This window comes from Canis lupus, chromosome 2 (assembly GCF_048164855.1).
Source record: "Canis lupus baileyi chromosome 2, mCanLup2.hap1, whole genome shotgun sequence".
Taxonomy (NCBI): Eukaryota; Metazoa; Chordata; class Mammalia; order Carnivora; family Canidae; genus Canis; species Canis lupus.
The window spans coordinates 13,729,320-13,756,842 of NC_132839.1; the positions used below are offsets into that span (position 1 = coordinate 13,729,320).

General features: G+C 40.9%; 3 protein-coding genes across 3 annotated transcripts in view; 1 reads left to right on the plus strand and 2 right to left on the minus strand.

The window, feature by feature from the left end:
• LIX1 (limb and CNS expressed 1) overlaps window positions 1–9,303 on the plus strand; it is a 61,404-nt gene extending 52,101 nt beyond the window's left edge. Inside the window, exon 6 of the mRNA XM_072789835.1 lies at window positions 8,754–9,303. Within this exon, the coding sequence (XP_072645936.1) occupies window positions 8,754–8,879 (126 nt within the window). The 3' untranslated portion in view covers window positions 8,880–9,303. The remainder of the gene's footprint in view (window positions 1–8,753) is intronic.
• Window positions 402–27,279, minus strand: LOC140612392 (2'-5'-oligoadenylate synthase 1-like). The gene is made up of 8 exons (XM_072789782.1): window positions 27,121–27,279; window positions 25,603–25,789; window positions 22,613–22,803; window positions 19,942–20,102; window positions 15,385–15,509; window positions 10,505–10,694; window positions 7,338–7,547; window positions 402–6,836 (listed from the first exon to the last, which is right to left on the minus strand). Exons 1-8 carry the CDS (start codon window positions 27,277–27,279, stop codon window positions 6,680–6,682), a joined length of 1,380 nt encoding a protein of 459 aa, XP_072645883.1. The 3' UTR covers window positions 402–6,679.
• The window catches only part of LNPEP (leucyl and cystinyl aminopeptidase), a 111,603-nt gene continuing 111,249 nt past the window's right edge, over window positions 27,170–27,523 (minus strand). The window contains exon 17 of the mRNA XM_072789708.1: window positions 27,170–27,309. Coding sequence (XP_072645809.1) covers window positions 27,297–27,309 — 13 coding nt within the window. The 3' untranslated portion in view covers window positions 27,170–27,296. The remainder of the gene's footprint in view (window positions 27,310–27,523) is intronic.

Here is a 27,523-nt window from a genome sequence, read left to right on the forward strand (position 1 = left end):
TCACATTAGGGGAAAATTTAGTTTCATATCTGTCCTAATCAAATGGCTAAAGGTAATACTATATAGTATTAGATAAACTTAAAAATATTGTTTTAACAAATGTCACATTCCTATCTATAATGAGGCTAAATGTCACCTGGAATAAAACTGTATTCCCTTATAATCCCAAAGAGGTATTAGAATTAATATTTGTAAGATGAATAAATTTTAAAATTAAGGGAGCTTTCTACTTAAAGTAATTTTGTCATAAAGTCATCACTTTTTTTTTTTTTAAGTCATCACTTTTTAATCATTTCCCATGCTAGGTATGTTTAAAGTAGGTACATCTTTGCTGCATTTGCAGACTTTGACAATGTCCACTTCAGGCTGGCACCATCTAATTAGATATAGGAACCAGAATCAGCTGGGAAAATACTTAAATTTATTCTCTACCTTACAATCAGAAAAGTGCACAATTGTGTAAACTAAAAGCAGAAGTTCTCCCTTGGCCCATGGCAGTTGTTTCCAGCTGGCCCAAACTGCCTACTCTTTCTGGAAGGGTACGGAACCTACAGAAAAAGAAACAAAAGTCAGAATCTTTGCTGTCGCTGGGCCCTTTGATGCTCATTAATAGCAAAATCAATGCCAGCTAAGACAAAAGGGCTGTCAGTACATCACTTAAGCATTTATAACTCTGGACGCAAGAAAAGCCAGGTTGAAAAGTAAAGAAGATTATTATTATTTTTCCTTTTCTGTATCTTGTTCTCCACACAGACACACCGTGTTGAAAAGGATTAGAGTGGAGGATTTTCTATTTAAATACATGGATCTCTGAGTCCTAAACTTTTGTGGTTATAACTCTTTTGAGAATCTGATGAAAGTCATGATCTTTTCCTAGGAAAATAGAGTGAAGTATATACATTCAAATTTGCACAGTTTCAGAGAGTTTGTGGACTTCTCCAAAGCACATGGATTGCTCTGTCCAAGAACCTCCAGTTTAGAACTCTTAATTTTGAGCACAGACTTACTGTCTCTTAAACTTTTCAGCAGGGATCCAAGCGAGTTCAGACACTAGCCCCATGTAGCCCATCTCTAAGATAAATGTCTAAATGCCATCATCCTTACATACAGAATTGTACTACATTTTAACAAGAGATAGTTTAATTTTCACAAAATCCAAATGTACCAAAATGTTATGAAAAAGCCACTTAAAGCAAACTGGTCACTAAATGTATGTGAACCTATCAGAATATTACCAATTTAATGAAGTCATTGTTCCTCTAATGATCAGAATTTGGTTCAAAAGCTATAGTCCACTGATATATTTTCTGCTAAACTCATTCAGTTAGTTACCTCTAGAAAAGGAGAAGAAAGAAATCACAGATATTCCTGAAATGCCGTACCTACATCAACTTTGAACTGATCATTAATGTCTCAGGAAAAAAGAGAAAGAAAGCATAAATATCTAATACTTCCCTGTTTCTTTGGGGAGAAACTTTTGAAGCTAGCAGTATTGATGTAGTTGACTTTATCTCTGAAATGCTTTAGAGAATTCTGAGCTATATCATGCCATACTTTTCTTTCTTTCCAAAGAACTGAAGAAGTCAGATGAAGAATATTTCCATTATCCTTGACTACATTTACAAGTAAACACTATTCAAGATATTATCACTTATATATTGTTGATACTTTTTTGTTTTGCCTTACAGAAATGCAGATATTTTCTTCTTTGGTATCTATGGTGTTAAAGAGTGAATATTGTTTTTAGCCAGGGCTCTTCGGAACATGAAAATCATTTTCTCTACCACAGTGGTTCTCAACTTTGGCTACACATTAGAAATACCCAAAGAGCTTGAAAAAAATGCTAAATGTCTAAACTATATCCAGACCAATGAAATCAAACTCTCTGGAAATGGGGCCCAGGCATCAGTATTTCTTAAAACTCCTTGGGTCATTTCAATGTGCAACAAGGTTTGAGAATGTCTGCTCGACCCAGGAAGGTCTGGCTCTTAGGTCCTTGGCCTAACCAGTGGGAGCTATTACTCCACTTGGTCTTGGCCCCAATTCATATGTTGAGCTAGGTGGGACCAAAATCTTTTGCTTGAGCAACAGGCTTTCCTAGAGCCCAGAGCTAAAGCAGGGCAAGCACATTCATGTGTGTGTGTTAAGTACTTATAAGTATACTTACACTAAGTATGCTATATCTTAGCAGTATAGATATATACTTAGCAGTATAGTATATACTTATAAATATACTTACACTAAGTATGCTATATCTTAGCAGTATAGACAGATTCTGCCCCAGGGTCCAGGCTTGCTTTCTCAAGCATGATACATGAAATATCCATACCAGAATCATCTGGGGTACTCATTTAAAAATACAAGTTCCTGGGCCACAGCCTAGACCTGCTGACCAAATTACAGGAGAAGGTCTGGATGATTTACCAGGTGTTTCTGATCAGACTTAAATTTGAGCTCTTTTGGCCTGAAGCTACCTAACACATCCTTTGGTGGGCAGCACAGCTCTGCCCCTTTGGACCTAACCACCTCTTGTGGTAGAGTGCAGAAAGGAATAAAGGAGAGAAGGGAATGTTGCCTCTCTACCCTTTTTGGAAGCTGGAAAAAAACAGAAGGGGCAAAGAGATATGGCTTTTTTCTACCAAAAGAGTAGCTTCCACCCTTTTATCACTTTGGCCTTAACATTTGGAATTACTTCTAATCCCTTTACTAGAGACCTTGGAAAGATCTTTTAGCTCATGGTTAAAGTTGCTCCTTTAAACCTGACTAAACCCTGGTAGCACATTGTACCTTGGAACAAAGTAGGTTGTGGGAAAGGTAAGCAGAAACTCCTGGAGAGCTGTTGACTTGCCAGTGGTTTGCAAGTGAAAATCCAAGATTGTTATCTATTTATAGCAGTTCCCAATTTTAGAAACAATTACGTACCATAAATACATTTTAAGTCAGTTGTTCAACCTTGAGGGTGCATTTCTCTATAGAACAAGGTCATAAATGGTGGCAAGTTTCCCAAATGAGCCTATATAAGCAGTAGGGTACCCCCAAACATTGATCTATGGGACCTCATACATCCTCTAGGTTGCGAGTGGGCAGGGGACAGTAGAACAAGGGCAGCTGTGGGTCTAAGGCATAGTTGATAACCCCCCCGGGGCATATTTCACACTCACAAACTGGATCTCCAGGCTCTTTATTTTCTCTTTGTGCACCCCACAGAGTACCTTGCCAATACCCTACCCACTGCCATCACTTGTTGCTTCTTCCTTTTTTAAAAAAAAAGATTTTATTTATTTATTCATGAGAGACACAGAGAGAGAGGCAGAGACATAGGTGGAGGGAGAAGCAGGCTCCCTCTGGGGAGCCCAATGCAGGACTCGGTCCCAGACCCCTGGGATCACGACCTGAGCCAAAGGCAGATGCTCAACCACTGAGCCACCCAGGCATCCCAACTTGCTGCTTTTCCGATCATGGTTTCTTCTACTTGCTGATGTACTGAACAAAAGGTAACTTTTTCCTGCCTTCTTACAAACTGAAAATTTCTAAGTTGGTATCACTAGAGAAACAGGAATATTTGTGTGACCTGAAAATGGCAGCTACTAAGCTTCTCTGCAGACTGTTTTCAGTGTGTAGAGAAGTGAGGAAAGGCACAGGCACCAAAAGCAGGACTACACTGAGCACAGTAGCCACGGAGCCTGTCCCATGCACCCATACTCCTATGGTTTCCTGCTTCTTTGGTGTTCTCATTAGGTTCCACACGACACTGCCCTATCCTGATCACAGCTGCCCCATAACTGGCCAGTGATTCTGGGTAATCTAGCTCAAAACTCCAAACTGGACTGATCAGTCTGTCTTCTCAGGAATGTGAACTAAGAAACATGAAAGGAATTTGCAGGTTGAGTTAGGAGGGGAAGTTGGAAGTCATGTTCATGAGACCATGTTCTATGGTCTGTGCAAACTGAAGTGAGGAGGAAGAAGGAACAAGGAGTTAGTAGAGAAAGCTGCTCAGTAGAAAAAGGAGACACTAATGGGTGCAGAGAGCAGATGCAAAGAGAGGCAGAGAGGCAAGGAGAAGGTAAAAGCGTGAAGCCCATGAGGGGATGGCAAGAGCTGCTGGCCAAAGTGCCCTGCAAAAAATTTTCTTATGGTTTTATCTGAGTGGATCACATACCTTGTAGCCCAAGAAAACGGACCCTATTCATTCAGAGCAAAATCACACAATATTATTCTGGGCTTTTTATCTTCAGAGAAGACCCAAAAAACCAACATGAGGAAGAGCCTCTTCAAGTGATAAAAATGCTGCTGAGAAAAGTAAGTCTAGAACTGGTTGGTGACAGAGTTAACATTTTCCCCACTCACTGCCCCTCCCACTCCACTGTGAGGTCTCACAGTAGTCAGGAGTCCTTCAAACTATTAAATAAATTTATGTGTTACGTGTTGATCATCCTGCCCTTGCTCTCCTGCATAGAAATTCCTGTGTTCTCGTGTTCTACAGGAGGTATGATCACAGAAGCAAAACAGGACTCTATTTCGAAAAAGATAGAATTCATAACATCAAATAACTGTTGTTCTCTTAAAAAATTAATTACCTCAGGAAGCTAATAACGAGCTCTGACAATGCTCAAGAATATAGCCTTTGCCAAAGACATTCCAGTCTTGGACTTGTCTTTGGAAATGGTCCTCTGAATCCATGTGAACAAAGGAAGAAGAAAAGCAGTGTCTTTTGTTGGCTGAAAGCTCCTTGCCGTCCTGAACTGACTAGTTTATTTTAGCATCTGGACTATTAGATCAAATATTTAGCAGGTGCTGAGTGAATGTTTCTTGAGTAGAATTTGTTATCAGTGGGTTGGTGCCTTCCTTACTCCTTGATGATGAGTTAATTCATTCACCAGACCTGGTTTTTGTCCTACTGGACTAGTCAAGGACTCACTTGGTTGTAAGGTAGAAACCCAAATCAAACCTACTAGGCAAAAGGGGAATTTATTGGCTTGTGACACAAGAGTTTCTGCTCCAGGGACATCTGTATCCAGGAGCACAAACCAGGACTTGGTCTCTCTCGTGACAATGATGTGTACATATGCGCATCTATGTGTATTATTCCTCATTTCTCAAAGCAGCTTCCTTTTATGTTGGCCCTGTTTTTAGGCAGGCTGTCCCCTTGGAGCAGCAAGATAGTGACCAGCAGTTTCACACTTCCCTTATAGCAGCAGAAGAAATTCTCTTCCAGCAGTTCACATCCAAATCCCAGAACCGAGCACTATAGTGGTGTTTTAGTTCGATCAATCCCTGTGCCATTCCCGAGTCACACATCTGTCCCCCTAGAACCTGTGGTCAATTCATCCCACCTAACAACATAGGCCTAGTAGAGAAGGAGGGAAATATGGGTTCAGTTACCAAAGTGAGGAGAAATGACCATTTCCCAGGTCATTTAAAAAGTATTTCCCTTGAGAGGCTTCAGAGGCAGAATGAATAGAAGAAATGCAGTCACTCCAACCATGAATTGGGGAGAAGGATTCTGGCTAGACAAAAAAAATAACAGATGCCCACTCTGAATACATTGTACCATTTCCAAAAGTCAAAAGCACCCTCAAAGGACAAATTTTGTCACCATTAAGGATGTTCAAAAGAACATTCCCCCCTGAGGGGAAGTCGAAAAGTGTTTCCAGACCAATCACATCACTGTAATAAGCATACAAGTTCTGTGAGGACTCGCCTGAAGGGGCCAATACTCATTTATATGTAAGCGTTCTTGTCATGTGGAGAAGCCTAATCACTCGCATTAATCTGCAGTCACACTTCATACATCTTCCATGCTGATGAATTGTTGCCATGCAAGTGAGTCAGGAAATTTCCTCTGGTCTATTTCTGGTGGGCCCTGGCTTTCATTATCAGTGGCTACTAATGCTACTTAATAGAAAAGAAAACAGTTGATAGCACCAAATGAAAATAGTTGTGGCAAAGCTGGACAGTTCATAGCCTGGGTACTTTATTTGCCCCTCCTTATGACTGAGCCCCTTGCAACCTTTAAGAATGGCTCCACTCTGACCCATGCATTGTGACATAGGCAGTCATAAAATGATTTTGGAAACAGTTTATTCTGAGGCAACCCATGGTGTTTCTTCCAGATATTTCCATGTTTCCAGGTAGTGATTTGTTAGTTTATGTCTAGAAGTGAATAGGCTGTACTTAGTGCAAGCAGGTTTTCATGGGGAAATTTTGAAAACACAGGAGTCTCAGTGAAATACCAGACCACACGGAGAGTTGAAAAGTCAACCTGAAACCATAATGAATTAAAACTAAAAAAAAGGGGAGTGATTTTACCCTTTCAGTTAATCTTCTCTGAAAGGACCTGGGAATTTTATTTATTTATTCACTGTGGCTACTTAGATTTTTTAAAATGTGTTTTGGCCACAAGGCCACCAAAGCAAATAAATCCAAAAAAAAAAAAAAAAAAAAAAAAGGAAAGGAGAGGAGGCTCCAATTCTCCTAAAGGCTGAAGTGGATTGGTTTATCCTAAATGATGACTCTCATCGATATGTTTGTTAAAGACTGGGTCACTAAGGTAGTCAATTAGAGCTAAGACAAGCTTCCCTCATACTGCCTTTCCTCCAGAGCACTCTAACTGGGAATATGTTTTGCATCCTTTTTATTTTCTTCATGGAAATCCAAGGACAGTAGCTCCTTATCCAGTTTACCAGTTGTTTGTGAAAAGCCAAGGGGGCTCAGCCCTCACTCTGCTGAAAAGAGGCTTCAGTAGGCTATGTCTCGCCACCAGAGCAACTTCGTCCCAGGCATTGCAGGTGTCACACACGTTGACAGTAGGGTTGGCAGGGTCTAAAATGAACGGCCTAAAATAAAACAGAACAAAACACAAAACTATCCATGTCTGAACTCAGTTTTGATTTGTTCCATAGTGAGAAAAGGGAATGTCAGAGTTCAAGAAGGAACTTGGTGCAGAAAAGGATTCTGTGAAGGGTGGAAGCAAGTCCACGGAGGGCTAATATCTATCAGAAAACAGCATCTTGCTTCTGCTCCCCAAATCTGACTCCCTCTCATTTTTCCTCTTTACCTTTTAACTTGGGAGGCATTTTCTCCCTGCTTTCAGCCTTCAATTTTCTCTTCGTTTGCCATGTGTATCCACATTTGATTCATTCTACTCAAATTCCTCATAATTCACACTTGAGAATTAAAGTTCTGTGAGAAGTAATCAAAGGGAATTGGTTTTGTGCCAATTAAGGCCTTCTCATTTTACAGTGAATCACAATAGAGCTATCTCTGCTCTGGATTTTCTTTTTTGATGGCAAACGTGCTTCTTCTATCTTCAGGGCATAGGAAAGATAAATAGTTACCTTGTGTGTTTCTGGTTCACCTTTACAAAAATGGGAAACTTGGGATGGTAGTGTCTGTGCCAAACAACATCGATTTCTGCATATCGAACCAGAAGTTTGAGGACTGCCCTCATTCCCTGCACCAGGCTGAAGAGCAGGGGCTTTCCTGCCAGTTCCCAGATGTGAATGGTGAGGAGCTCCACTGTGTAGGATGAGGGAAGTCTCCGGAACCTAGAGACACAGAATGAAGGACTGTCTGCTTCCCTTAACCCAGAGGATGAAGACAGATTTATCCACTTACGAGAAAAATTTAAGCTCAACAGGCAATTTACAGAAGAAGAAATCCTATTTCCAATCTCACTGTTGATCAAACAATAATTTTTCCACCAATCAGATGGGCAAAATATAAAGAGGTATAATATCCAACACTGGTGAGTTCGTGAGAAAATAAACATACTCTATTGGTGAGACTATAAATTAATACAGTCTTTTTTGTAAATTAATGCAGTCAAACTCTATTTGAATTTGATATGTTCCATCCCTTTCAATAGCATTTTCCATTTCTATTCCTTCTGTAGAAAATGTGACTAGTCTGACTTGACCACACACTGGATTTTGAAGACTTAGATTTAAAAAAAGGAAAATACTCATTATTACTTTTTATATTGATTGTATGTTGAAATGATAATATTTGGGGTATAGTGAGCTAAATATATTATTAAAATTAATTTCATCTATTACTTCTTACCTTTCTAATGTAGCTACCAGAATATCTAATATTGCATATGTAGTTTGATTTGAACCACAGCAGTGATCTGTGCTGTGCAGTCATTAAAAGAAAGTAGATCTCTAAGATATAAAAAGATACAGGTTAAATGAAAAAACAATTTTCATAGTGATACACAAACTGCAAACCCTTTGTATTTTTTAAAAAAAAAACAAGCATATGTAAAAAAACAAATTTGGCAAAATATGTCCTAAACATTGTTAGAATTTTTTTACATTAATTTTTAAATTAATTTTTTTAATTAAAAATTTTTTTTCTTACATTAATTTTTTTAAATTGTAGTTTATGTACATCAGGGAAAAATAAAATAAAAACTAAAGCTGAGGGTTAAAAACAAACTCATGGGAGGAAAGAAAAAACAGGAAAAAACAGTTTCAGGATTTCATGTTGGTTGCTATCCAAATATGTATTTTTGTTACCCTGGCATTCATTAGCCATAGTAATCTCTTTTGAGGATACGTTGCAAAATCAAGCAGTTTTTTCCCTAATAGAATGGAGACATTTTCTTACTATCACTATTGGTCATTTGTTTTTACTTCAGTAAAGGAAATAGGAAAAACTAAAATTAGACGAAATATTTTATCCTGGTAATGGGACAGCAAGCTAGATTTCAACTGATCAATAATTCATTTCTTGCAATACTTCCTTAGGGGTTGACAACAACAAACACCAGACCTCAAATCCATCTCCACTTGAACCAGCTGATACTCCCATGTGCCAAAAGCAAGCCACGGTTGAAAACCACTCAAGCAGGAGATGCTCTTCATATTTCATGAGAGTAAATTTAACGGGGGAGAAAGACATTTTACGGCATGTTTACATGTGTACTTACATATCTCTGATACGTGTTCACACTATCCTGGGTTCTATTTTAGCCATTTGACATTGTTTCATTTAACCTCTTCCAGGTATTACAATTCTCCCAAATTTGCCTTGAATAGTATTTCATCATGGTTCGTGTGTGCAAGTTTATTTGCTCTTCAGGGGCATTTTTGTTGTTCCCAGTTTTCCTTACCTTAGGCAGCACTATTCTGAACATATTTACACAAATTCCTTTTTTAAATGTGATTTATTTTCTTTAAGGTTAGTTCTCTAGGTATTTCTCAATTCTTTTTTTAAACTTATATTTTATGTACTCTTTCTTTATGACATATTTTTAATGTCATAAATGGCCTCAACTCTTTTTTTGTAACTGAGTAATAAATAAACTTTTTTTTTTTACTTTTTACTGTCACTTTTTTTCATATAAGGGAATTACCTTGACAAATGGTTTGAATATTTTAAAATCCTTAACACATAATAAATGTTTAATACAACATTACCAGATTACTTTCCCAAAATAGAAAACCAATTACCATATTATAACATATGTGGTCCAATTTCCCCACAATACCACCTTTTCAAGTCTTAGAATTATTGTTCTGCTATATTAATAGATAAGTTTATTTTTGCAGACCTATAAATGGTCTCCATTAAAAAAAAAAAAAGTGTTAGATTTCAAAACCAGTCCTGTTATCCAACCACGGATCTACTTAGGTAGGAAGCTTTATTTCTTTGTTCTTCTGTTCTATTTTTTAATAATACATTTTTACTCAACCAAATAAGAAAAAAACATATAGAATGTTTAAAGATGTTTAGATACAGGAGGTAATTATATTGAAGTACTATATGTTTTTGCAAAGTGACTAATGATTTCAATGGTAAACAGAAAAATACAGAGTATAGAGAGTGTGCGATTCAGATGAACAAATCAGGATTATTAGCAACTTTATACAAAGACAAAGAAGACATAATCCTTGTAGAAAGTGCCATATATAAGTATCTTATAGTAAAATCCCTGTCTCTGCTATTTCTGCCAAGTGGAGAGTTCATTTCTACTTCTTTATCAAAAGTTTATCGTTAAATACTCAAACGAGTCCCTGAGTCTCCCTCCCATCCCTTCATCCTAAATTTGAGCTTGTTCCTACCAAAGGCAAGGAAAGATACAAGAACACGGGCGTATCAACTTGTGAGGATCCCCCCTTCTCTGAAAGACAACTCTGCCTCTGACTGAACTGGCCGCAGGCAGAAGGAACAACTGGAGCTCCAACGGTAAACATCCCATTCAAACATGCTAGTAGTTCCCCTGAGCTTTTCCCTGCGCCTTCGTTCTTTGCGCCAATCCATCTGGTTATGCCACTGAATGTGTTTGTTTCTGTTCTCTGGTTCCTACCAAACCATTATATTGTTTTGGAATAACGTAATATAGATGTTCCTATTCTGGACATTGCTTTCTCTCTCTCTCCCCGTATATTCCCTCTCCTGTGCCTACCAAGGAAAGAGGTAGGGCCTAGAAATATAAAGGAAGGAAAAGGATCTGAAACGAGGAAGCTCCCATGGTGCCCGTGTGCTGGCTACATACTTGTTTTCCTCCGTGGAGTTGGCAAAGGATGTCCTGAACCAGTGTACCATTAAACGAATGAGCTCCTTGACCCTCATCACAGATGCCTTGACAAAATCCACTTGGTATGGCAAGAGGGCCAAGGCCCACAGCTGTGCCATTTCACTGTCGTGACAGAGGTACAGTTGGCGGTAAAGGTGAAGTCTCAAATCTGTGAACACCAAGGAACAAAGACAGTTGTGAGACTTTGCTCCCTCCTCTCTTTTCTTGGTTCCCCTGATACAAAGGAGCTCTGATCAATTAGACCTTGGTCAGTTAAAACAAAGCAGTTGTTTTCTTTTTAGGAAAGCTGTTCCAGTTTACCCAAGTAATTAAAAGAGAAAGCTTCAAACATCATGACGCTGGAGCAGTTCGAATGGAGCAAACTCTGGTACAAGAAAATCTAATGAGGCAGATTTTCTGTCTATTCATGGAGGAAGTTTATTTCCCAGAAGCAGATTTCATTACCTTATGCAAATATCATCCCCATGTAAACTAAATATCACCAGGATCTCTGGAAATAACTTCCATAGTCCCCCTTGGTTAATATCTAAATTGTTCCTATTCGTATACGTTCTTGCAGAAGAGATCCTGCCACCCGGATGCTGGAGGAAATTTATTATATTTATCAAGGTAGAGATGATTTAAAAGATGTATTTATATCAAATTTAAAACAAATAATCCACTTCAGTTAGTGATATACTAATGAGGAAGGAAGACTAGACTAAGTTGGCAAGACTGTTCAAATAATTATTCATGGCTTAATACTACAATCCCCTAAAACATCACCTCGGATTGTGCTTATTCTATTTGTACGAAATATAAATATTTAGTATCTTTCATCGTAATCTATTTAAATTTTCCCAATTCAACACAATTATAAGTTCTAATATGAATTTATTTTGGACAGCCCTTATAAGTACCTATCCTTTTGCCCAACTAAATTGTCACACCATGACACACTTGTTAATCGTGGCAAATTTTGAATCTACAATTCGTAAAGTTAACTGCCCAGTAACTTTATTTTACTTATAAAATACATTTTACAAAAAAATTAAACACTTATATATAGTTTGATCTGGATTCCTAATTTCAAGCATATCTCTACAGTCTTTTTATACTGGTCCAGCCGTTGAGGGCCAAATCAGAGATATAATAGTGGGTTGATTATCAACAGGTTAGAAAGTAAAATCGAATTTCTATGATAGATATAAACAAATAGAGTTATATATGGAAAGTACTCTTACCAAGGCATATTATAAAAAATCTATTCTAGTCCTAAACTTACTTTTTTTTTTTTTTAGTCCTAAACTTTCCCAGCAACAGTCTATTGAACTATTAAAAAGACCTTTCAGTTTTACTGGGAGGCTCTCTGCCTTTCTTAGCAATCAGACTTGGACAGAAACTCCGATTTATGATGATAAAGACAATAATTCAACTCAAATTTTGGTACTCAATAGGCATGTCAGGTATTGGTGACCTACTCTATCTGATAAGATGCCATGGCTGACCCAGGGATTATCTACTCAAAGCCACTACTATATCAACATTTCCTCTCCCTCAAAGTTCTTCACTGGCAGGAACCCAAGTTAGTGATCTCTAACTCATTTTTGAGGCTTATGAATTTTTGTTTCTACTCTGTGTGACTTAGGCGAGTTTATTAAGCTTCATTTTATCATCATCATATCATCACCATCACTTGTAAAGCAGGAAGACTTAGCTCCCTTGCTTTGAATCAGGTACTCTTCTAAGTGCTTTATAATTATTAACACATTTACTCTTTTACATCTCTGAGATACAGGAACTATTATTCTCTCCAGCTTACAAATGAGGAAATAGAGTCAGAGAGGTTAAGTAGATTCCTCGAAGTCAGCATGGCTGGAGTGTTAAGTCATCTGTTGTCACCCTATCGCCCTCTATTGCAGGTTAGACCTGAGCCCAAATGCTTCCTAACTGGTGGCTAATTCAAGTGGTCCTCAGACTTTAATGAGTACAGGAATCATGTGGGGATCTTTGGAAACCAAGTTTCTGATTTAGCAGGTCTGGGATGGAGCCCAAGATTCTGTATGTCTAGCAAGTTCCCAGGTGACACTGGTAGTGCTGATCTGTGAACGATATCTGAAGCAGGAATGTTGTCAATCACAGTCTTATCAGATCTCATGGCCCTGGGCTGCTCTGTGGCACATGGGTCATGCTGTTAATTGTCCAGCACATATGCAAGATGTGCCGGCAATAACCTCAGGACGTCTGTGAAGATTTTGATCATCTGAGTCTCGCTCTGACAATTAGCAGCAACATTTAGTTGCCCACAGAAATTCCTTGGAATCCTAGGACTTGTCTGAGTTGCTGGATTGTTGTTGTCCTGTAAAACCCACTTCCCATCATCAGGGGAGAGAAGCAGGACTACATAATAATTCTAGGATTTTTCAATTCATTTCACACAGCTGTGCTCAAGAACTTAGGGGACTCAGAAGCCAGTGTAAAAATATGCTTTGGCTCCTCTGGGAGACATTTTCACTCGAGAGCTACTGATATAGCCTCAAATCCTCAAGACAATTACCAGGAGCTGCTGTTGGCTAACAATTGTGCTTTTGAAGTCTGTGCAGGCACACATACGAAAGAAAGCATTTGCACAAATATGAGAGCTTCATGAGCCTATACAAGACTTAAGGAGAAAAAAAAAAAAGACTTAAGGAGATAGAGTTATCTGTTTTTTAATATTCATTGTGCCAAGCATGTTATCACATGACTTCAAACCATTGCTAATTCTTGCAACTATCTCTGTTTTATAGATGAAAAACTGAGGCTTGAAAGTTTCAGAGTTACTTGGCTCATGAATCTCTTCTCTACAATATATGAGCTCCAGAAGAACAAAAATCTTGAACTCTCATCTAATTCATTGTAAGTAACTAAGAGCACATGGTAGATATTCCACAAATAATAGTCGAATGAGATAAATGAAAAAATCAATGAAAATATTTAAGATGTCCTACTAAGCTATAAGCGGATCACTGGTCACGTGTTGGCTCACTAGCTGCAATGGCATTTTCAGTTCCAAGCTATTGACTCAAAAAGAAGACATATATAAATGTTTCTAGTCAAGCAAAACCCTAGACTCAACTCCCAATTTCTCTGGAGAATATATATACATCTACATAAATCACTTAGTCATCTGAGACTCTGCTTGGGCTACTATAACAAAATACCACAGACCAGTTGGCTTAAACATAGAGATTTATTCTCTCACAGTTCTAGAAGCTGAGAAGTCCAAGATCAAGGTGCTGGTAGATTCGATTCCTGGTGATAGGTCTCTTCCTGGCTTGCAATTAGCAGCCTTCTTGCATGGCCCAGAGAGGAAGCTCTGGGGTCTCCTCTTCTTCTAAGGGCTCTAATCCCATCATGGGGGTCCTAGCACCATGACCTCATCTCAAGCTGACTACCTCCCCAAGGCCTCTCCTCATAATACCGTCACACTGGGGGTTAGGCCTTCCACACGTGAATTTAGAGGGGCCCATAACAGGGCCTTCATCTTCTTGCCTAATGGAGATACTCTGTTCTCCCTTTTTATGTGTATGACTAAATTTTATATTTCATATCTCATTCTAGATACCACAACACCTTAGGGATAAAAACAACCTCGACAACGGCCATAACGATGTCATTCTATGACTCTGTTCTTCTCATTTCACATTTCTTTAGGGAGTTCCCTCAAATTCCTCCCCTATCTAAGATGCCCCCTTCGACTCTCTCACACGTGCTTGCAGACTCTTTACCACATGCTATTTGCCATTACCATCTTCTCCGCCATCGTTTGTGCTGTCTGGTGTCTTCTGTGGCTGCTGTTACCAAAAGCATCGATGATCCTACCAAAACCAGCAGTACCATCAGGGGTGGCCATGCCTGCCAAAGTCACAACTGTTTCTGCCAGTACCAGGAAAGTTAGAGCATCGAGGAGGGGGGCTTGTTCTTGCATCTTCACAAGTCCGAGTGAGGGTGCCTCTCGGCTGCTCAGGCCTTCTGTGTGCCCTCCTTGCTCACACAATCACCTCTGAGCTGTACTCCACCACTCAGGCTGCAAAGCTGCGTCTGCCATAGCAGACAGCCAGGATGCAGCTCTTCTGGTGTTCACTCAAAAAATTTTTTTTTGAAATCTTTCTCTAAGAGACAGAGGCATGGGTCCATTGGTGCTGAGTCCACTGGTGCTGAGTCCTCTCTCTTCAATACTGATCTGAAGTTGGACCGAAGTTGTGTTTCTAATCCATCTTTCCCACTGGGGGAGACTCGTTTACCCTCCTGAGTCCACCAGATTGTGGCTGAATCCTGGTGCAAATTTTACTTAGGCTCAAATAAGGATTCCCACTACAAGAAGCAGCTCCTTGCAGGCATGCCCATACTTCTTTTGCACTCTTTCTCTACTCCATCATACTGACAAATAGTTAGTCCTTAATCACAGTTTTTTTTTTTTTTAGATCTTATTTATTTATTCATGAGAGACAGAGACAGAGAGAGAGGCAGAGACACAGGCAGAAGGAGAAGCAGGCCCCATGCAGAGAGCCCGATGCAGGACTCGATCCCGGGTCTCCAGGATCACACCCTGGGCCAAAGACAGGTGCTCAACCATTGAGCCACCCAGGGATCCCAATCACAGTTCTTAAATTAAAAACTGGCAGCATACAGATGCATGGTGCTTACGTGTTATAGAAAAGTGGCTCCTAAAAACACTACATGTTCCAGTTCTGCTATAGGCAGTCTGGTTCCCTGTCTAAGGGCTCTAATCCCATCATGGATTAGACAACCTGAAAGACAACCTGAATAAGCAGCCATTTGAAGGCTTCCTGTGGAACAAAATAAATACATCCTACCTGTGGAGGGGGCAGGCCCCAGGACGTCACAGCAGGCCATGATCTCAAAGGAATGACTGTGAAGACCTTCCGTACATAAAAAATTAAATCTTAAAGACAATGATGCTCTCTTTCCCATTAGGATCCTTAAAAAAGGAACATGATGTGGCATGAGAAATAAAAGAGAAAAAAGAAAACACAAGATGATTTTCAACCATCCTTCCTCTTACTCTAGCTCTGCTACTCTCTTGGCTATTTCTTGAATATTCCAGAAATGTTCCCTCCTCAGGGTCTTCGCAATTGCTGCTCCTATACCTAGAATACGCTCCTCAAAGATAACCCACGTGGATTCAGCCCTGGCTTTATTCAGGCCTCCACTGCCCCATCTGGCCTTACCTGCCCATCCTTTAAAACAGGAGCTCCCTCCTGTTCCCTGCCCCCTTACCCTGCTTTATGTTTCTTCATGGCATTTGGTTACCACTTGGAATTATATTTTTTGCTTATTTCGCTCACACTGGGATGTTAGTTGAACAAAGGCAGGAGCTGTGTATGCTTTGTTCACTGCCCTGTCCCTAGTATCTGACACATAGTAGGTGATTAACAAGTAATTGTTAAATGAATTATTATCTGAATATGGATTGGAGTACAAGATATTGCTAATCACGAATATGATTAAGCAAAATAGTTTGAAAGAAATCAGACTTCGACTTCCTGGTATAAAGGAGTTATTTATAAGAGGCTGAGCCTCGTTAAGTACAACTAAAGGGGCACCTGGGTGGCTCAGTCAGTTAAGTGTCTGCCTTCGGCTTAGGTCATGATCCCAGGTCCTGGGATCGAACCCCACGTTGGGCTCCCTGCTCAACAAGGAGTCTGTCTCTCCCTCTGCCACTCCCCCTGCTTGTGCTCTTGATCTCTCTCTCAAATAAATAAATAAAAATCTTTAAAAAAAAAAAAAGAACAACTAGAAAATTAGATTCTAAAAACCATGCATAAGCATATTTGAGAGGCACCAGGGAGTTGATGAAGCTGGGGAAGCTGAGGTCCCATGAGGGTGGGGGCATCAGATCTCGGAGAGTTGGATAGATATTCTGTTGGTTTTTTTCTGGGGACATATGACATACACTGACCTGGGGAACAGACAAGAGGCTGAAGACACGGATTTCATGTGGCCAAAGAGAAGCTGCTGGTATTAAAGAAACCAGCCAAACTCTGTCAAGCTCATGGGGCTGCCACGACGTTAAGAGACTTGGAGGCCACAGTCCTGATGAAAAGGGAAGGATGGAGAGCTGAACCTGAAATATGACCTTTTCCCTTAAAACATCTGCTGAATTCTGAAGATGTCTGAGACAAGTATGGTTCAGGAAACAAAGCAGGATGTCTTGAAGATGTGAATGGGAGTGTTGACAGTCTTTCTGGGGTGAACAACATGGTTTATGGTTCAGCCTCAAGGGCTGAGGAGACAAGGCCTAGGGGGAGTCCCTCTGGTGAACATACTAGGGCTGTACCAGTATGTTCGAAATACCTGGGGATCCTTAAGAACTAGGATGCTCTCGCCTCCAGACACTTTTTTTTTTTTTTTTTTTTTAACGGATATGAGGTGCGACGTGAGTAATCAGCTCTTATTCTCGCCAATTGTTGAAGAAAGAAAGCGTAAACCCTCTTTGGAAAAAGAACATCAGCTGAAGCCTCTAGGATTTTGTATGCACAGTGTCCTGGCTTGAATCTTAAGAAATCACTAGAAATGCCAAGAGACAGGGCTATGGGAGACATGGCCAGACGTATGTCAAGTTTACTCTTGAGAATACCAGAGAGCTTGAATGAAGTATTAAATCCATCAAGGAGTTCAGTGTTCTAGAATGGGTCAAGGTTAATGAGAATGTCAGTACTACTTTACAGGCACATTACTGTCCAATGAGTATCCCAACGGATTCTTGCTAACGTTATTAGATGAAACGAGGCATGAGTCCTAGCAGTGCCCGTTCACGAGCCCTCAGGTGGTATTACTAGCCATTCCTACTCTTCCAACCCAGTCCACGAATATGTCTTGGCTTGTCCACATCTTATCAGGACAACTCCACGTCCTGCCATGTGGTGCCGAAAGACTATTTCCCAGAGGAGAGCCTGAAGATGCTCTGACTGGATAATAAAACGAAACAGGGATCCTTGTTTCCAAGACCTCTAAATCAAAGCAATAAGAGATAATGGGGAGAAATCCCCGTCATAACCATAACCACTATAGGCACGACACATTTTACAGCACTGTCTCCTTTAAAAACTGAGAGTATGTTTTCCCACTGTGGTTTTTAAATAATAAACACACTGATGTGTAAAGAGAGGAGCACAGTTCCTCTGGCGTGTAAATGATTTCCAGTACCTTGGGCTTATTGGCCAGGTCTCCTGAGATTTCATTCACCAGCAGGGCCTCGCAAATGACTGACACAGAACAGTTGCTGTTACTGGTAGGTTAAGACATGGACGAGTTTCAAAGGAAAAGAAAGAGTTTTTTTCTCACATCCATCTCTCACAATAAAGGAACTGAATAGCTTTTAAAATAACAGCAACAAACAATATATCACCGAAAACCAGGCATCAACTGAAACAATAAACTCTACCCTCTCCGTGGGTGGGAGTCAAAACCAACTGTCAGACCCACATATCTGCTTCTTTTCCACGTTTAATTTAATTTTCCCTTCACATGGATTGCGGTATGGTCTTGGTTGCTCTGGGTAGGGGAGAAGAAAGCCTGACAAAGCGCCTGCTGTGTACAGATGTCAGCACAGGACAACACCCTGGACAATGGGCCTCCTTCCCTGCCTTCACAGTCCCTCCTGGGCTTGCCTCTAAGACTCAGCCCTTAGCAAACATGCTCCTTTTCAGCCATGGGAACCATTCTGAGAGACAAAATGTGGGATAAAATAGATTCTAGGCTGAATTAAAACAATCCATCCCTGGAAAAACCACTCGGGGTAAGAGAAAATGAACAGGCACTTGACAGGTGCAAAGGAAAGATGGTGGTTACCTGGGAATTCAGTTCAACTTTAAAGGATTTCAATTAAACTATTTAATGAGTTGAAAGAACAGAAGGAACACAGATGAGAAAATGAGTTCGCTTGTTTTTAGTTGGGAACAATTAGAGCAAATGAACCAAGGTTTTCAGGGCTATTATTTTTTCATGGGTTTTACTTCAAAACTCATTCTGGAAATCTAAACAGACCTTCCAGGACTGTTTTTTTCCAGGACCAAGGGCACCTGAGATATGGAGGAGGGGGAAAAGCTTTAGGGGGAGCGCGTCCATAAGGTTCTTTGAAGCTGTGTGGGCAAGGAGTAGAGAAAAAAGACCTAACAATGAAAAACAAATATTTTGATTCCAAATAAGGTCACCATGAAAAGGATATAGCCTAACTCTTATTTTTAATGTGTCTTTAGAGTACATTAACGTTCTGTTTTGATAAATAATAATAACAATGGTATAATGTACCCCATAGTTTACAAATTTAATGGGGAAAACTTGGAAGAAGCAATGGGTAAAATGAAAAACACATTCTCCCATTTCTCCTTTCTGTTTTCTTTTGTCTTAAAGGTGGTCTTTCTCCATCCTAAGTGTAATCGCATGTGAAACTCCATCATTTCCCTTTCTGCCTTTCCAACCCAATGGACTTCATTATAGTCACCATTATGCCATTCATCTGACGTCTTTTGCTAACTGCCACAATTTAGTAGGTGCTTGGTATTCCTGAAGGTAGTATTTTTCAATAAAAGACACATTCAAGCTACTTCTCTATACTCAGTTGAAGCAAGGGCTCGGTAATGAATCAATTATTTAAATTAAGAAACAGTTCTGGGACATTGTTTTAAATCATTGATCTTATTTTTGAATTCTAGTGGCACACAGCTTGGTCTATTTTTCTCAGGAAAAAAATATTTTCTTCATTTTACAACAGAGATATTTGCATTTTTCTTCATCCACAATTCACTAGACTGAAAAAAATAACAGAAGATGTAAAAATGAAATAGAAAAATAAATAACAATATGTCGAGGCTTTTTAATTTCTTTTTCTCTTTCTGAAACTTACCAAAAAAAAAAAACCCAAAAAAACACCAAAAAACCAGGCCTGATTAGTTCAACATTTGGAGCAAAGACATATTGTGTTTAATGTCAGCAAAGCCACATCAGCAAGAGACCCCGGGATATCGCTGAAGGGAATGTTTATCAGACAAACGTGTCTCAAAGACTCTTGGTACTTGGGGGCACCTTGCCCACCCCTTCCTGTTTGCATTCCTCAGAGTCAGATTTCAGCTAAGGGGATGGAAATTAAATAAAGGTGCGTTGGAGAAGACATAATTAGTCCTTAAATCATGGGATCTCAAATTCATGAACTTTCATTGAAAGTTTAGCTAGAAGTCTTTAAAAAAAATGCCTCTGGGGCAACCTCTCCAGGTTTGCTCCCAAGAATTTAATGTTAGCATACACAAGTAATTATTACCCAATAATGCCCTTTTGTGCCAGGCTAAGAGTTTCCCTTAGCTGACTTTCCACCTGTGGAATAAAAGAATTCACAGGAACACCTTCACCCAAACCTGTTTCCACGTGAAGTTTGCTTCAAGTTTTCTCTCAGAGCGTCCAACCCTTCTCTCAGTTGTTTCTTGCAATGGTTCACATTGGCAAACACATCACTGAGCAACACGACGTCGATCTCAGAGCGTCCTTGGGTATCGGTCCCCTTTACATAAGAACCACCCTGTAGAAGACGAACGATACAACGTGGGTAAGACCTCAACTAACCTTGAGGAAAGCACAGATTTCAAGTTGTAGCATTATACGGTCAATTAACATTGTGGGGGACACCCGGGTGGCTCAGTGGTTGAGCATCTGCCTTTGGTCCAGGGCATGATCCTGGAGTCCCAGGATCGAGTCCCACATCGGGCTCCCTGCATGGAGCCTGTTTCTCCCTCTGCCTGTGTCTCTGCCTCTCTCTGTGTGTCTCTCATGAATAAATAAATAAAGTCTTTAAAAAAAAACTTAAAAAAATTTAACATTGTGGAATAGCTTTTATGTGCTGTTTAATGCTCCTCACCCTGAAAAAAGAAAAGGACAGGAGAAGGAGAAAGCAATCTATCACACGGTCTACTGAGAACTTAGGTCCAGCTATGAACAAGAAAGCATGATTTGCAGAAAAAGCCTGAAAATCCTTAAGACTCAGAGCCACAAGTTCTCAGACTCTTCTTGAAAGCCACTGGACTGGAAGGAACCTACTGGCGCAGGAATCAAATTCACCACCGCACAGCCCGCAGCTCACGCGTGGGCAGGCGTCCCAGGCCCACTGCCCTAACACAAACCCCGCCTGGGACAGTCAGAACCATCAGGGACCGATGGATGCTCTGGTGGACGTTAGTTTGCTGGGTTTCTGAATAGATCTTGGAAGATTTTACTAAAGTGTTGTGTAAGTAGAATTAATAAGAATCTACTTCAGATCTCTTGCTAAATGTAATTTTATAAAAGTCAAAACTCAAAGTAATTAACACTACATTGTTGCCTTCCTTAGCACCCAAGGAAAACTCTGGGCTGCAGGTTCCCAAAGGAATCTCTTCACTGGTAAGAGAAACCTGTGGCCTGCGATTTGGGTAAAAGCAACCTGTCAAAGGGAGATGGTGACACATGAAGGGACAATGCAATTTCATGCGACATTAGAAACCATTCCAAAGCTTGGCTCCAAAGTCCTTCTGTTTCTGCTAGTCACAAGGACTAGCTAACACGAGGGTGTCTCGGGCCCCGTGGGCTCCCCCCAACTTAACTCCATTCTTAACACGGTTCGCACTAGAGCAACTAATTTATGAAACGTACTTCCCGTCAGAAATCATAGTGACAAAGGAATATGAGAAATGTAGTTTTTAGCATCCTTAACCTGAGAGCTCTCAATACGCTAATGTACACGCACTGTCGATCTCCAAGAGCAGAGTGAAGGGCACAACAATTCTGCAACTTGACGGTTGGCCCTTGTTTTCGGCCCGTCATGCGGGATGGGACTAGAACTGCTGGCTCCCAGTTTCCAGCTCTGTGCCTGCACCTTATATCTGTAGAGGAAAATACATAGTTTCATGTCCAGGCTTTCCCATAGCTAGCCTAAGGAGGAATTTAATCATACTCATAAGTCCTATTTGCTAGAGAGTTACATTAAAAGATCATTTTTGGCCTTTAATAAATTTTGCTTTAACACCAACCTATGGCCTAAAGATGATTTTATAACAATTATATGTGCATCCGGGGGCATCTTTTAAAATATTAAAAATTTTTCTTAAGGAATGTCCATATCTGACATGGAGTCCAACTCAGGACCCCGAGATTAAGAGTCTCATGCTCCACCCACTGAGCCAGCCGGGCACCCCGATGTGTGCATTTTTCAATGAAGGAGTGGAAAAATTATTGGAATAAAATGCCCTCAGAACTGCCCTGGATTTTTTTTTTTAAGATGTTATTTATTTATTCATGAAAGACACAGAGAGAGAGAGAGGCAGAGACACAGGCAGAGGCAGAAGCAGGCTCCATGCAGGGAGCCTGACGTGGGACTCGATCCTGGGTCTCCAGGATCGCGCCCTGGGCCAAAGGCAGGCGCTAAACCGCTGAGCCACCCAGGGATCCCTGCCCTGGATTTTTTCTCTAGACACTGATTAGAGAGTATACACTGATGGTATTAATGTTAAAAATAATAATAATGGGGGGAACCCACACCGTCATTGTTACTTGGATTCCTTTCCTGTGTTCAGGCCATTTTTCTGCAAGGAATGTCCTGTGCTCTTGTGGACAACCATTCCTGGACACACCGCGTGGTCTTTAAGTTGACAGGGAGCCCATCAGCGCGGCACCTAATTATTTCCACAGGCGGACTGCTCAGGCATGAAACAGGGCCCTGGGGGACAGGCTCACCCCTTGGCCTGAAATTCCCTTAAGCTTTTACAAATATCGGTCAAGTGTGAGCCAATCCCTAGGCCCTGCCAACGTAAAGGCACTTTCATCCCTTGGGCAAAAACTGCCAATCTTAATGGGCTCCAGGTGTCCCACGGCTGAGTGCCTGTCCCGCCAACCTGAGGCCTACCCTGGCATTTCCAAGGGCTCCCTGGAGGCCGTGTCACCCCACGCAGGAGGCACGCTGGCCTTTGAGCATGTGCCCTTGCCCGGTTGATGCGCTTAGCTCCGGGGGGAGGGACGGTCCCTGGGCTGTGTGTCCGGCGGGGGGGCCGGGGCTCAGCTCACCTGGATCACCCGGGAGGCGGGCACCGGGAAGCAGGCCCGCAGCAGCTGGAGCAGGGCCCCGACCTCGGCCACGCAGGCGGCCCTCAGAGCACCCGGGGCTGGGCGGATATTTTCATCTGCGAATCTCTGCAGCTCCTGAGGACTCTTACACTCCAGCATATTCTGAGGGGAAAATCCTATAGACATTTGGGCTGCATAGAGACATGATCAGTATTTGGCATACACTGCACAGAAATGATGTGTGTCTAAGGCAAGAATCCAATTTTAAAATATATTTTTAAAGATTTTATTTATTTACTCACCAGAGACACTGAGAGAGAGAGGCAGAGACACAGGCAGAGGGAGAAGCAGGCCCCATGCAGGGAGCCCGATGTGGGACTTGATCCCGGGACTCCAGGATCACGCCCTGGGCCAAAGGCAGGCTCTAAACCGCTGAGCCACCCAGGGATCCCCAAGAATCCAATTTTATATGCAAATTATGTCTAGTTAATCACCAGGACTACCTCATTGTGGTAACAGGGAGACTGACTCTGCGGGGAGGGCATCAAGCAGAGAACCTTCGGTGCCAGGGAGCAAACCACTCCCTGCAGATTAGCTGACATTTAACCCCTGGTCCCTGTAGAGAAATGGCTGAATTTCTCAGAAAACACATATTCCAACATTCGTATGTGAAGGAAAAAAAAACTTTGCTCCAATTTACTAAATTGTTTCAAGTTCCGAAATGAAAAACAGGTATGTTAACAAGTTTCAACAGAATGATCCCAGGGTAGAGAACTCCACATTAAACCATCTATTAAAAGGTGCGAAACTGTCAGCTTGAAGGCCGTATTGTGCCTCAGAGTGTTTGGTTTGGCCTGCACAGTGCTTTCAAAAAGAAAAGACTGAGCCAACATCTAGAAATCAGGAGATAGTACATTTAAAAAACAAAACAAAACAGGGACATCGGGGATCCCTGGGTGGCTCAGCGGTTCAGCACCTGCGTTCGGCCCAGGGCATGATCCTGGAGACCCAGGATCGAGTCCCGCATCGGGCTCCCTGCATGGGGCCTGCTTCTCCCTCTGTTTCTCTCTCTCTCTCTCTCTCTCTGTGTTTATCATGAATAAATAAACAAGTATATATATAAAAAAAAAAACAGGGATGTCATAGCTGTGTGTTTGGTTGGAGCCAGAAGAGCTGATGAGACTGACCACATCCTCCACGAGAAGGAAGTGAGTAACTGAATTGCCAGGTTCAGTGAAAGGGGCATGTGAACCAAACTGATGATAGACAGATTAGCAGAAGAGGCACACAAATATTACCGGTGTTAACATTTTTTTTTTATATATATGCAGAGGCTTCTTTACAGAAAAGAAATGAAAACTCAAAGTAGCTGTGAGACCTGGGGGCTTGTATACCACTTATGCAAAGGACAATAAATGGTGGAGAAGTGTTTCGACAAAGGGAAGGGGGCTGGAGCCTTCGAAGGCCAATGGACTGTGGGAAGGTGACCAGGAAACATACAGGGGGAACTAATGAAAGATAAAGGTAATGAAGGTTTGTTTATAACAACTCATGTGCCGTCTCTAGGCCTCCAAGGAGAAAGGCTACCCTCCTCATCCCAGGCCAGGAGAGCGGGAGCCTGGCTGGCTTGCTCTCACGCAGGGAGAGCGGGGTGTTCTTGCTTTTACTGTTTCTCAACTGCCTCACCTCCAAATAATTAGTACACCAAAGAGGCATAATTTGGGGTGGCATATCTGGAGCCGCTTCAACAGCAAAGAAACTTCCATCATTTCTGCATTGGATGGACCAGGGGAAAAAAAAATCCTTCAGTATCTGCAATCACAAAGTAGCCCTCATTCAGGTTTATACAACCAATTCATAGTAGCACTGAAAATTAATTTTAGATTGGCCTCTGGCTGGAGAACTCAAATGCCTTAAAGAATTCGCTAATTCTCTCTTGGAACGAACTTTATTTTTTTTTTTTTTCTTGGAACGAACTTTCAAGCATATATAGAACATTCACAAGAATGGAATGTATACTCAGCTATAGATAAAACTCAGCTCATATCAGAGAACTAATATCCCACGGATTACGTTCTCTGGCACCGTGCGATTAAATGAGAAGTCGGTAATAAAAATACCTAAAAATATACCATGCTTTAAGAAATTTTAAGAAATACATTCTTTAAATAAAGCATGGCTCACAGAAGAAATCATAACAGAAATCAGAACATACTCAGAACTAATCAGTAACAAGAAATTTTATTTTATTTTATTTTATTTTATTTATTTATTTATTTATTTATTTATTTATTTATTTATTTATTTATTTTTAAAGAAATTTTATATCAATGCTCAAGGAATACATGGCCCCTGTTTATCAATTAAGCCAAGTTGATAGATTCTTGTGATGTGTTGTGGTTTGGGTTTTTTTTTTTTTTTTTTTTTTGACACTCTGATTCGTTTGCTTGAAACATAACATCCAATTTGTATACTACTGTCTTTTGGGAAAGTTCATCAACAAATAATTACTTTTCCGTGACATCCCTGTATCCAGAACCAATTATTATTTCCTGGAAAAATTTTTATTTTAATAAAGACTGTCATAGAGCAGCAGTTAGTTTAGAGGTCAGACCACAAATATGAGAACAAAAGGTATAAGATCCTAGTTTCGTGGTTATTTTTGACATGGATGGACCCTAACCTGACTCGCACGTGAATTCCTGACACTTTCACTTTTGACTGCAAGCCCACAGAATCCTGCTGTGTTGTCTCTTTGAATGACACCCTGACTTCCCAGCTTCTTCCTCAAATTTGGCTTTGCAAAATTATTCCTCGGCCCTGCCACCCCAAGAGCATGCAGTCTCCATCTCCATCCCCTTCCTTCTCTATTTCCTGTCCCTAGAAACACCCCTTGAAGCCTTGCACTGAGGGAAAACCAAAGTATGGTTTCTATGTTACGTAAATATACACAGAGGGAAAGAGCCAGGTGTCTTTTTTTTTTTTTTTACCTCTTTTATTGGCTGTGAAGTGATGCTCTTGTATTTCATGGTTCTTCCGACTAAAGACTGTTCCAAAGTGCCTAGAACACATCCTGCAGGTTTTTGATATCTCTGTAGCCATATGCTTTATATTCCTTTCTTCTAGATTTTCCCAGTTGAGCTTGTGTCTCTCCATGGCTGACCTGTCATATACAGACTGAGAAAAAGAAACATAACATAGGAATTACAAGAGCTATTTGATAGACCTCCTCGTCTTCATTTGGCTTCTCACTAAATGCTCCCATTCAGGAGCAGAGGGATTCTCATTCTATGTCTCCGAAGCACAGCAGGGCCCATTTGTTCTTTTGTTGTTGTTGTTGTTGTTTTTTTTTGTTTTTGTTTTTGTTTTTGTTTTCCAGTATTGATTTGCCTATTTTATTAGTGCTGGTATGTTTTTTTTGCTTGTTTGTTTGTACACATTATTTTATTTTTTATTTTTAGTTTTTTTTATTGGAGTTCAATTTGCCGACATATAGAATAACACCCAGTGCTCATCCCATCAAGTGCCCCCCTCAGTGCCTGTCACCCAGTCACCCCCACCCCCTACCCACCTCCCCTTCCACCATCCCTAGTTCGTTTCCCAGAGTTAGGAGTCTCTCATGTTCTGTCGCCCTTTCTGGTATTTCCCACTCATTTTTTCCTCCTTTCCCCTTTATTCCCTTTCACTATCTTTTATATATTTGTTCTTTTGATATGGGTAGAACCCCGCTGTAGATGAATAAATGAACCATGAGAACCACGGTGCTGAAAAAGAGATACAATTTTTTTTAAAGCACTAGGTTTTGTTTTATAAAATCAGAAGAAGGAAATCTTGGCTCTTTTTCTGACATTGACTATTGGAGGCTTTGGGCAAATCATTTAACCTCATTGGGTCTCTGCTCCCTCATTTGTGAAAGGGGTGGGGGGAAGTCCAGTAATCGACCTCCAAGGTTACAATGGAAGTAGAAGTTCTAGGGTTGTGAGAATCCTCTCACTTCACAAGCATTTTGGAATAATGATTAAACCAGAGCAGCTGCCCTGGATCCAACACTTGTGCCCAGTGAACTCTGCTGAGCATCCCCAGGGGCAGCCTTCAGAGCAGGGACTGAGACACACAGCTCAGCAGCCGCATCCCACCGTCCGGCCTATGACTGCAGGTTTGTCCTCGTTTTTGGTTTTTTGTCAATAAATCTCCACGAAGAGAGTAAAACAAAAAACAAAAAACAAAAAAACAACAAATAAAAGGGACACCTGGGTGGCTCAGCGGTTTAGCACCGCCTTCAGCCCAGGGTGTGATCCTGGAGACCAGGGATCGAGTCCCGTGTCGGGCTCCCTGCATGGAGCCTGCTTCTCCCTCTGCCTGGGTCTCTGCCTCTCTCTCTCTCTCTCTCTCTCTCTGAATAAATAAATAAAATCTTAAAAAAAAAAAAAAAAAAGAAACAAAGCATAGGTGTTTTAGAAAAAGTGGAGCAAAACCCCAAGTCTCCCCCTACGTTCCCCGACTTGTACCTTACTGTGATCTTGCAGGTTTTCCCTGAGGACTTCTTGGCCACATTTTTCACAGGGAGCTTTTCCAAAATGCTTCTGTCGAAAGTGATACTTCAGAGCCTTGCAGCTGACAAAATCACTCCCACAGCACTCACATTTATAGCATTTAAGAGCCCACATCCTTTCCCAATGAAGTATTAGATTTGGATCCTACTGATGACAAAAACAAAAAAGCATAAGCCCTTTGAAGAAAACCTAGCCCCTCGCAGTTAACTGGCATACAGACAGCGCTTCGAGTGCACTTGCTAATCTGCACTCAGTCCCATGAATATCTTCTAAGAAATTTATCCCCCACTCAAATCAAACACAACACCTTGAAAACACCTACATAGATGAGCTGTTCGTAAACCTGGGCTTATAAACA

Bases quoted from the DNA above. Each gene is read 5' to 3' on its own strand.
- LOC140612392 (XM_072789782.1), bottom strand. From the start codon at position 27,279: ATGTGGGCTCTTAAATGCTATAAATGTGAGTGCTGTGGGAGTGATTTT. The intron at 22,804-25,602 runs GTAAAAAAAAAA...GTCTCTATGCAG, and splicing joins CTTCACAGCCAATAAAAGAG to CCCAAATGTCTATAGGATTT. The intron at 20,103-22,612 runs GTGAGCTGAGCC...CGTCTTCTACAG, and splicing joins CCGCCTCCCGGGTGATCCAG to GGTGGTTCTTATGTAAAGGG.